General features: G+C 37.8%; 2 protein-coding genes across 9 annotated transcripts; one reads left to right on the plus strand and one right to left on the minus strand.

Annotated features, from left to right (window-relative positions):
* Window positions 1-1636: 1636 nt before the first annotated feature.
* LOC137242043 (protein transport protein Sec24C-like) lies at window positions 1637-6805 on the plus strand. 7 transcript variants are annotated; one of them, XR_010950066.1, is made up of 7 exons: window positions 1637-1883; window positions 1952-2173; window positions 2234-2523; window positions 2577-3000; window positions 3056-3239; window positions 3294-3428; window positions 5829-6805. XR_010950066.1 is itself a non-coding variant. In XM_067769407.1 (4 exons), the coding sequence occupies exons 1-3, from the start codon at window positions 1674-1676 to the stop codon at window positions 2484-2486; spliced, it is 537 nt and encodes a 178-aa protein (XP_067625508.1). In that variant the 5' UTR covers window positions 1637-1673; the 3' UTR covers window positions 2487-2523; window positions 2577-3042. The 7 variants fall into 7 exon arrangements, 1 of the variants encoding a protein (XP_067625508.1); XR_010950061.1 differs by having other exon boundaries at window positions 2100-2173; XR_010950063.1 differs by having other exon boundaries at window positions 2100-2173; window positions 3066-3239.
* A 1430-nt stretch (window positions 6806-8235) lies between these two features.
* LOC137242044 (uncharacterized) lies at window positions 8236-10077 on the minus strand. 2 transcript variants are annotated; one of them, XM_067769409.1, is made up of 4 exons: window positions 9904-10077; window positions 9607-9814; window positions 8618-9538; window positions 8236-8551 (listed from the first exon to the last, which is right to left on the minus strand). In XM_067769409.1, the coding sequence occupies exons 1-3, from the start codon at window positions 9925-9927 to the stop codon at window positions 8847-8849; spliced, it is 924 nt and encodes a 307-aa protein (XP_067625510.1). In that variant the 5' UTR covers window positions 9928-10077; the 3' UTR covers window positions 8236-8551; window positions 8618-8846. The 2 variants fall into 2 exon arrangements, with proteins under 2 accessions (XP_067625510.1, XP_067625509.1); XM_067769408.1 differs by having other exon boundaries at window positions 9607-9841; window positions 9904-10072.
* Between the last annotated feature and the right edge of the window lie 927 nt (window positions 10078-11004).

Consider the following 11004-nt stretch of genomic DNA (forward strand, 5'->3'; position numbering starts at 1 on the left):
GCGAACCTAGGCCTCCGGCCATCCCGATTACGACAACGAATATCAGCGGTTAAAGCGGTGAGTTCGTTCCGATACTGACTAAATATACGTATTTGTAGCCTCAACCTTGTTCTTTCATTTTCTTTTGATTCTGCAACAACATATAGTATTAATATACAAACATATTCAAATTTAAGGTTATAACCCTAGTATAGAATCTTAACATGTAATACATACATACATGCATATACCTAAGTTAAAGAGAGCAAGCAGCATCCACTTGTAGTAAAGTTAAAAAATTAGACGTAACGTAAAGTTAAGTTAAAGAGGTTTAATTAACTTAGACGCAAGAAAAAAAAAACAAAACAATACCAGCACTGACTGGTAAATGCAAAACAGTTTACGTTTTACTTGAACATGTAAAACGATTTCGTTAATTTTACTATAAATTTAAAAGTTCACGTTTTACTTGAACATGTAAAACGATTTCGTTAATTTTACTATAAATTTAAAAGTTCATGTTTTACCTGAGCATGTAAAACGATTCCGTTAAATTTACTATAAAATTAAAAGTTTACGTTTTACTCGAATATGTAAAACGATTTCGTTGATGATTATGATTTACTATGAATTTAAAAGTTTACGTTTTACTTGAATATGTGAAACGATTTCTTCGAGGAGTATGATTTACCCCAAATTTAATCTTAATTGCTTTTATAACAAATTTTCTTAGTACATGTTACATATTAGTGTCATTATACTATGCGTTATACCAATTTGATATTTTGTTAAACTCAAAATAAGTTCTACTACAACAACATAATAATTTTGTAAGGGGGCCCAATTATCGGAATTTGTATCCAAACTTTATAGCCCTAAAATATGTTTTGTGAATAACAAAAAAAAAGGGCATTAAACCAAATTTTTACTTTGTATGTAGTATATTTACTATCCATAAGCACATTTAATTACATTTTTTTTCTCACACCAAGCGTTTATAACCCTTATCAAATAAAAAGGGGGTGACATAAATATAGGTATAGCTTGAAATATTACGAGCAAAAGTAAGAGAAAAGAAAGGAACCTCCAACAGGACAAACTTAGCCAGACTTAAATATTCATATTAGATTTCGTTTTCAATTTCGGCCCAATAAAGTGGAAACTGTTGGATAATTTTTTTTCTCTTCCTTTATATACTACACGCACTTATATACATTTTCATACCGTAAATAGCTGCTCGTAGTTCAACATTTTTTGTTCTGAAGTTGTCTTGGGACGATGCTATAAGCAGCCTTGTTTTGGCTTTGGAGCCTAGGCGGTAGCCCTGGTTAAGAAACCTGTACTACCGTAAAATTTTTTTTTGTAGCATACATACGTTAATAATAGGCGCCTTCTATTCTAAGCGAGCACGAAAAGAACACTCGCTTATTCATCGAATTACATTCAAAGCAACAACACTAACTCGGTTATTTTATCCAGTCCTCGCGTAGTCGGCTAATCAATAACCGAGTTGAGAGGTAGTGTTGAAAATAGAAAATATTGCTCTATTGTGAATGAAGTTTAAAATACACCAAGGAAATTTTTTGACATATAGAACTATCGCAGCCAACTTCACTCAAAAAGCGCAAAACAAAACAAAAGAAAATAAATCTTTTGTTATTACATTTCATTCCATATATATTTTATGCTGCATAATGCCGCAACAGCCGGGCTATCCACCACAACCTGGTCCACCTGGTTATCCTCCACAACCTCAGCAGCCAGGTCATCCTCTACAACAACCAGCTGCACCAGGTGGTTACATGGGTCAAATCATGCCACCAACACAACCTGGAAAGGCGCCAATGCCCAGGCAGCCACCCATGCCGGGTCAACCCCCAATACCCAGACGTCCTGGTTATAAGGTATGCTAATACAACTAATATATTTCAAATATTGCTGATGATTGTTTTTCTATTATTTTCTTTAGCAGCACCTGCACCTGGTACTGGTATATATCAACAGCCGCTACAGTATGATGAAGCCCAACGCCATTTAGATCCCGATCAGATGCCAAATCCGATAAGGTTATCTTTGAAAATCAAAATGGCGCTGGTTGTGCTTTTATTACTTATCAACAGGGTTTATTACCACCACTGGTGACCACAAAATATGTGGTAGAAGATCAGGGTAACTCCTCGCCACGTTACGTTAGGTATTGATATTCGAAATTAATGTTTTGTTTGGCAATTACATTGATCTTTCTCGTTTGCAGGTCCTCTTTGTATTGCATACTTGCAACAGCTGATTTATTAAAAACAACAGCTTTGCCCTTTACACTTACCATCTCACCAATGGCACGAACGGTTGAGGGTGAATATGAGCCACTCATGTCCAACATCAATGCCTCGCAATCAATTGTGGACGCTGTACGCACTACATTGGGTCCACGCAGTATGGACAGTGGTAAGGCCACAATTTCAAATGATGGTGCAAACATTATGAAACTATTGGATATCCAGCCCTAAAACTCTAGTCGACATCGCCAAATCTCAAGATGCTGAGGTAAGTTTTTTGTTATATTAGAATGTGTAGAATAAAAATGTTTCTCTTATCAGGTCGGCGATGGCACCACTTCAATAGTACTTGAAGCAGGTGAAATCTTAAAACAAGTTAAGCCATATGTGGAGGAAGGCGTGCATGCATTAAAGCTATACGTAAAGCATTACAATTATGCATGACCAAAATATGACATGGCTGTAAATGTCGAAGCGCCAATCAAAGGAACAACAACGTGCTTTATTGGAAAAATGCGCTGCCACAGCAATGTCCTCCAAACTTATTCATCAACAAAAAGATTTCTTTTCTAAAATAGTTGTGGACGCTGTACTTTTCTTAGTTGGACCCAATGTCATACAAAAAATTTAAATCGCATTATTAAATATAGAATAGGAATTCAAGGCTGAGCGTGATAAATCTGAAGTACGTATTGATAATGTTCAAGAATGCTGAATGGCGTATTCTGTACAATAAACTAGCTAAGTAAGGCGCCATTGTTGTGTTATCTAAACTACCAATTGGTGATGTTGGTACACAGTATTTTTCAGGTTGTGATGTGTTCTGTGCTGTTCGTGTACCAGAAAAAGATTTGGAACGTACAATGAAAGCGTGTGGTGGTGCTGTTATGACTACAGCTAATGATATTAATTCAAGGGTTTTGGGTTACTGTGATTACTTTGAAGAACGTCAAGTTGGTGGTGAACGCTTCAACATTTTCCAAGGTTTGATTTTGGGTTTGACATTGATTTTATTTTCATAGTTTATAATTATTTAAGGTTTGCGTTAATGCTAGAACATATACATTGATTTTACGTGGCGGTGCCGAACAATTTTTGGAAGAAACTGAGCTTCGTTACATGATGCTATATTGATTGTGCGGTGTACAATTAAACATGATTCTGTTGTTGCTGGTAAGTCAAAATACAAATTGAAAAAATGTCTAATCTTAGGGCCTCATTCTCTATTACGAAACGAACTTTCGTTGCGGATCAGAGACGAATTGCTAGTGTATTTGCACTATGTTAAACAATGGCAACTTATCACTTGACAATTACTTTTGCCTTCCTGTTAGTTAGAAACGTAAAGACCGAACAAAAATGATAGAGAATACCATTGCTAGACGAAATCGTTTGGAGGCGAATCGTTTGTCTGAGCTATCGTTCGCAATACAGAATGAAGCCTTTAAATTGTTAAGTAATATAATGAAAAGATTGTTCCAACTCTCGAAGAAAAAACTATTAAATTTGTGTCAGTGAAATGATAATTATTGCTTTTGGTTGTTAGTTTTGAGGCATCGTCTTTGAGTGCCTTCTGATTGTATATGCCGGTTCTTTTGCATTCTCTTACATGCATAAAGTGCCGTTGAAACCTTCCTCACCCTCTCCTCCACGTTGAGCTTCCATGACAGCTTACTGTCTAGGATGATTCCTAGATATTTTGTGCACGATTTCTCCCTTAGGGTCGCCCCTCCTAACTTAGGGACTTTGTACCTCTTTGTAAACAAGACCATATGCAACGTCATCTGCGTAAACCGTAAGTTTTGCTGGTCCCTCGTAAAATCCCGTGAGCAGTTGGTTAATGACCAGAGTCCACAGCAGAGGTGATAGCACCCTTCCCTGAGTGCCCCTGTCCTCTAATTTCGTGGCCGCGTACAATCCCCATTGCGATGTAATCTTACTGCAGTTTAACATGCAGTCGATCCATCTGGGTATGGCTGGATTTACTTCAACGTAATTAAGACCACCCATAATCGCCCATTTAGAAACACTGTTGAAAGCCCCGGCAATGCTTAAGAAGACTTCTAGAGCATATTCCTTATATTCCAGGGCTTTTTCTATGCTCATTACCACCCTATGCAATGCGGTGTCTACTGACTTGCCTTTGGTGTACGCCTGTAGTGTGGAGAGCAGCCTTTCATCCACGTTGGACTTTATGTACACATCTATAAGCAAAGGTTTTGAGTAGAAATGATGTTAAGCTATTGGGTCTATAATCTTTGGGATACACGTGACCGATCTTCCCCGGAGTTCGCTCGACGCCACTTTACTGTGTTGGAGGTTTATCTGTAGGACACGCAGCACCAATGGGCTGCTTGTCCCCCTCCAGCACCTTCATCGTGACGTCGTCGTTCTCCCCTTGCCCTTTTGGTTTACAGTGTTCGAAGCCCCCATTCAGCCTCTTGTAACTGTTGTGCCGGGTGTTCCTTTGTGCGACTCACAGCACGCTATCATCTTCACACCATTATACCATCTCCCCAATCAAAGGCTGGAAGGCGCTTACTTGGTTATCCCTGCATCATCTTAAGCATTAAGCTAATAAGCTCTCTTTCTACAGATCTCCACCTTTCACTAGTCATCTGTTCGAAAGGACTGCTACGATCAACCAGCGCCACAGTCAGTGACTGCTTTGCCACATCACTCATCTTCTCGGGAAAAGCCGGCGTCTTAGTGTTAATTCCCTTTGGCACCTCCGAGAAAGCCGGAGTCTTAGCTTTAACTCCCTTTAGCACCTCCGAGAAAGTCGGAGTCTTAGCGTTATCTCCCTTTGGCTTATCTCCTACTTCCGTAGTTGGAACTTCCCTCTGACTCGCAGCCTTCGAGGCTATTGGGGCCCATCTGTCTTACAGCTTTGGGCCTACTTGTCTTGTCTATGCGACTGCCCTGCCTCTCGGCTCTGGGACTGGGTCATTTCTGCCTCTTAAAGCAGGCTTGTCGCCTTCCGCCGAACGTTGCCTCTTCATTCTACCATTCGACGCTTCTTCCTCGTACCGGTTGCAGAACCGAGGGTTTCTAGCAGCAAACCTTTTGAACTGCCTTCGACTTACAGTTCTTGGTCACCGACATCCCGCCGCCCTCCTGTGAGGCGAAACGGCGTAGATGCCAGTCCTAAACAGCTCCGCCTCATAGTCGGGCGCTATGGAGATCGGCTAAGCCCTCACACCAACGACAAGGTGCCTACCCTAGTGAGGGAGAGATTGGGGAGATAGCGGTTTATTTTATTACAAAGCTCATCGATATAGGAAACAATAGCATAGGCGTAGGATCAATAGTGACTCCTCCTGGTGGTAAAGGTAGCTATTGATATGAAGAAGTTAAACAGAAATTTGAATATGAGTTTTTTTTTAAGTTATTGCAAAAAAGCGTTGAGGATTTTTAATATCTTACGAGGTACCTTCGTACATGTTTCTAAGAATGAAGAATGAGACCTATTCAAACTTCGCTATACTTTAACATACAATAATTTATCCCATTTTAAAACAATTATCATTTTTTGATTTTATTAAATTTTATAAAATGTTTCTTCCTCTACAGTGCAATTTACTTATTAGATGGTAAAGATGGCTTCGCATTATCTCCGTCAGTAAGTGTGACAAGGTGGCCACAGCGTGACTCGGAGCGTCTCTTCAATAGCTCTCTAGTGGTGATGGTGACAGCAGAGAAACCCAACTGTTTACAAATGTTACACTTCAAAAAGAATCAAAATATCAAATATTTTACCTAAATTTGAACTTTTTATTTGGTGTTCTTAAAACTTTTTTGAGTATACAATTTTGTCAATTTTAGTATAACAAAGTACAAGTTTTATTTTTATATTGCATTGATTTTTGAGTATTTTTTTTACCGAAATGTCTTTAAAATTTTCTTTCATAAAAAAACTGTTTCACAATTTGTATAGAAGAAAATCTCAAACACCCTTCAAAAAACTTCAAAAATCAACGAGAATTTTGTTATACTAAAATTGATTTTGCTACAAAATTGTATACTCCAAAAAAGCATAGAACCATAAATAAGAAGTTCAAAATTTCGGTAAATTTTTGCGTTTTTCGAAAACGTTTTCGATACTGTTTTTCATAGCTTCAGTTAAAAAAAATCATGGAAGTTTTTTCGTGTAGTATCGGAAATAAAAAAAGTATTTAACTGACGAAATGTATTAAGAATTGAGACTGCTATTTTTCTGTTCGCAGGTGTAAGTTCATTATCAAAATGTTTGATGTTTATTCATCTTAAAAACGTGTGCATAAAACACTGCCTTTCATTTTAAATTGCTTTATATGTTAGGAAATTGAAGTACAAATTAATTTTAATTTCTACTAGAAGTATGATATGTTTAAACGGTTGTTTTTTATGAAATTGGTGGTTTTGAAAAAATTTAAAAAAGATAGGATCCGTAAATTGCCTTATATTTTATGAAATTGATGAACGAATTAATTTAAAAAATTACTAAATGTATGAAATGTTTATGCTGTTATGTTATGTTGTTATGAAAGAAAGTGAATAAAACGATTGAAAAGTTGCCTTAAAGTTTTAACTTTTTTTGTTTAAAAACACATTCTATTAACATTTAGTATTTTTAATAATAGTGCATAACTATACAGATGAACCGTTTCTTTGCAGAGTGTCACAAGTACACTTTTCTATGTATCGAATTATTTAGATTGATTATAAACAACCGGTAGAGTTAGGTTACTCTATGTAGAGTTCAGTCTGGATTATAATCATGTTCAATTTTACGATTATTTTATTATCAACTGGACTCATATGTCAGTATTATTATTAACAAAAAAACTAAAAAAGACATTTCATATTTTTGCCAATGATTTAGTTAAATTTTTTCGAATACGGTTTTAAGAATGCTTGCTTGAATGGAAATGACTGTAGCTTACCAAAATTGCAATAAGTTCAATGATTTCGAAAATGTACTTGTGCCAATTTCAATAAACGGTTCAAATATTATATCCACATTAGAGATATACGCCGCCGATAAACGCCGCCGCCGTGGTGGACAGTCGAACTAGTACGAAAACTGAAGCTACGCGGTCATCCATAATGGGCTCTTATAACATAAGGCCGGAAAGCAACATTTCACATCTTTCAACTTTCATTCTAAAATATCGTTTTGATTTAACGAAGACTATTGAAATCAATGTTGTGAACACAAACGTCTGCAAACTTTGGTCTACATTTTAAAAATTTGATCCAGGGTCCTTGTAAAATTTTAATTATGTAGATGCGCCGAGGATTATACGATACCCATGTCGCAATGACATCCACTTAGACTGCTTATGATTTCGAGGGCGGCATCCTTGGCCGAATAGTCACTCCCTAACGTTTCAAGGTGCTTCTCTGGTGTAGCTCGGAAGTATAGCTCGACAGAAGCATCCGTTGGAAAGTCTTCGGAGCTACACCAAGAGCTTATAGGACAGTGACGTCGACGAAGGTATGAGTTGGAAGTCGCAGTCCTATAGCCTCCGTGCTGTCATATGGTGTGAGGGTCAGGTGTGGTAGCGACTGGTGGTCGGGATTGCTACTGTTCGCACATCGGGAATTGTAGCTCCTAAAAACAGCCGAAAAATCTGGAGGCTACATGTGCCACTAGAAGCATGAGTATTAAAAGACCACTAATAGCAACCGTAAGTCGCCTTTGTGTGTGACCGCCAAGGAGGCACAAACTACGCCGAAATATACAGACAAAAGTGTGACCATTTTATGTATCTCTTCCGAAATGGTCAAACCGTTGATTTCCTTAAATAAATACAAACAAAACCTTTCCTAAATATTTGTTTAAATAGAAAGATCAAGCTTTTTAAAGTAAAAATACCGGAGTACGCCGCCGCTGCCGCCGCCGATAAAAGGATCGGCGTAAACCTCTAATCCACATATACTTACGTAGTTGCTAACTAATTCTAATCACTTATTTAAATAATTATATGGGACTGCATTTATTACAGTTTATATAATGTTATTTAATTTTATTTTCTGCTTATCATTTTTGATTTATAACTCATTAGTTTAACAAGGGTTGACAAATTGTTATATTATTAAAAAAAAAATAATAATATTTTATAAAATCATAGTACCATACAATCACTGGAGTCAACATCCATGCCACGTATAGGGGCTTTCTTAATGGTAGTACCAGCGTCACCATCATCATCGGTATCGTCGCTTGTGCTGCAAAGTTTTTTCAATAAATAACCAATTTGTATTTGACAAAAGCGTTTGGTGCCTTTAGCCATAGTTGACATTGATTTGATCTTAAATTTTAAAATATATATGATAGTAAAATGTATATATTTATTTTTTTCATGCTAACCACTTACGACATTAAATGATGTGATTCTGTATCAAATAGTTGAAAAGGTTTTGCCTCCTGTCAAGTGCATCATCAATACCGGATTCATCCCTTTCATCCTCAGTAGCGAATAGGGTGTCTGTACTTTGTTCGTTCATGTCATACAAGTCGTCAAAAGAAATGCAAATGTTATGCAAAACGCATACGCTGACTACTATGTTAGTTATCATCTTAAGGTCAGTTTGCTCTGTAAACATTTAAAGCCTCCGAAATCTGCCTTTCAACAAACCAAATGCGTTTTCAACTACCATTCGTGTAGATGAAAGTATTTCGTTGAACTTTCTTTGCGCATCATTTAAATTTCCATAGTCTTTGAACGGTGATACTATCCACTTGTTCGAAGGATATGCGGAATCTCCTATGATGAAATGCGAGTTGGGAAACATTTCCTCATAATGACTTTCTGCGTCTTCAAAGAGTTTGGATCGTCTTAGTACCCTATAATCGTGAAGCGATCCTGGTTCACCACAGGTAATATCAATAAATTTTTTGTTACAATCGACTACGGCTTGAACCACTATGCTGTATGCTTTCTTCCTATTAAAGTACATTTCCTTACAATTCTTTGGTCCCTTAATGGCAATGTGTGTGCAATCGATTCCCCCAATTACACCAGGAGTACGTTTCTTTTCACGAAATTTTTCTGCATTTTCATGCAAATAAGCCCCTTGTGGCCACTTTATGTGTTCATCGGCTATGGACACCAAAAAAGTAGCAACTCGCTGCACTACTGACCACGCTGCCGACTGAGCCACCCCAAACAAATTACCTAGTTGTCTGAAGGTCACTGTGTTGCTCACGTACCAAATATACATATATACAGACTTTTTGGCCGTAACTGGTGGCCTTCCACCGCTAGATGGATCAGGGGCATAATTGGAATATCTCACTAAAAGGAAAAATAATTTAAGTGATTTAGTATTTACAAACTTATATGAATAATCTATTGGATATTACTAATAAGGTATTCCACAGTTTCACGTTTCAGTCTCATGTGCATCTTAAAATCTTTCTGATTCATCGCATCAAGAGTCGCTTCGAAATTTTCGCACTTTACATGATCTTCGTTTTCGGTGTCAGAGTCCTCAGAGGAGCTGGAACTTGCGAAAACAGCATCCAAGATTTCGTCGACAACTTCTTCCTGCCTACGGGCACGCAATTCACTCTGGTCATCCAAGAGAAGAAATTCAATCTGAAAGATTACTACACCTTATTTTATTTCTTTCTAATTTCTTTAATTAATTAGTAATTTACCAAATAGTTTTCCGGAGCACTCATTTTGCTTTTCTTTTATTAGTATTTTGCTTATTTATTGCCAGTAAGTTTTCAAAAACGTTGTATTGCAAATTTCACGAGTTTTGCAACGAAAATATAAAAAAGGCGCCAAGATAGGTGTTCAAAACAACAAATATTATAATTTACAAAAATGTTTTAATTTTCGTGCTTAAACAAAGAAAACGTCAATAATAAACAACAGATGATTTTGACAGCTGAAATGTTACCAGTGTTGTTAAATACATGCAGGGAAATTTTAACCGAGTTTGGCGTTCTTTTCGCACTCGCTTAGAATAGAACGCGGCTAATAATGAAATTTGAATAAACTTTGTAATTAAAATGGGAATGCTGGTGTTCTGGCTCATTTAGAAGGCACGTAGGGTTACCAGGTAAGGGGCCACCGAAATTCAGGTGCGTCGGTGGCCATGGTTTTTGAGGGTGAGATAAGTACCGGGCGTCGCAACACCACCCGCAGCGCCCCCAAGTTATATTCGGCCCTTTTTGTTTATACCCTTTTGTGTTTATTTTCAGCATTTTTTTCTCTGATTTTCAGCGTTGGTAACCGGCCATGTCCGGTTCGGTAATTTTTTTTTGCGTTTAGTTTTTTTTAAATTTTTAAATTTTTTAATGTTAACGGTCTGTCCGTGACATCCGGTTCGGCCGGATGTTGTTTTAGTTTGAATTTATAAGCGTTTTGAGTCGGTCTCTGCGCTTCTGTCGGTTTTTTTTTTTTGAATTTTGACAGTTGAGCTTTGAATAGGCATGATAAGAACTTTTCTCTGTATATGGCGCAGGAACAGTATGGTTGGCAAGGACCCGCCCAAGCCGACAATGACTAGCCATTGCACAACACCACATAATGCCGACCGCCTTCCTTACTGCTTCCACCGAAAATGCGATTCCATAACAGATGGCTCCCAACGTGGGGCCTGAGGCGCCGGGTGCGAGGGTCACTCCTGGTCAAGCTGTTGACCATCCCACCAGTCCGGGGTGAACAGCCGCAGGAGCTGCTACCTGCGTTGTGGTGGGATGGTTGGACGGATCAGGGTGTCCGGAATGATCTTCTTCTCCGGTAGCTGA

Source organism: Eurosta solidaginis, chromosome 2 (assembly GCF_040869045.1).
Source record: "Eurosta solidaginis isolate ZX-2024a chromosome 2, ASM4086904v1, whole genome shotgun sequence".
NCBI classification, from domain to species: Eukaryota; Metazoa; Arthropoda; class Insecta; order Diptera; family Tephritidae; genus Eurosta; species Eurosta solidaginis.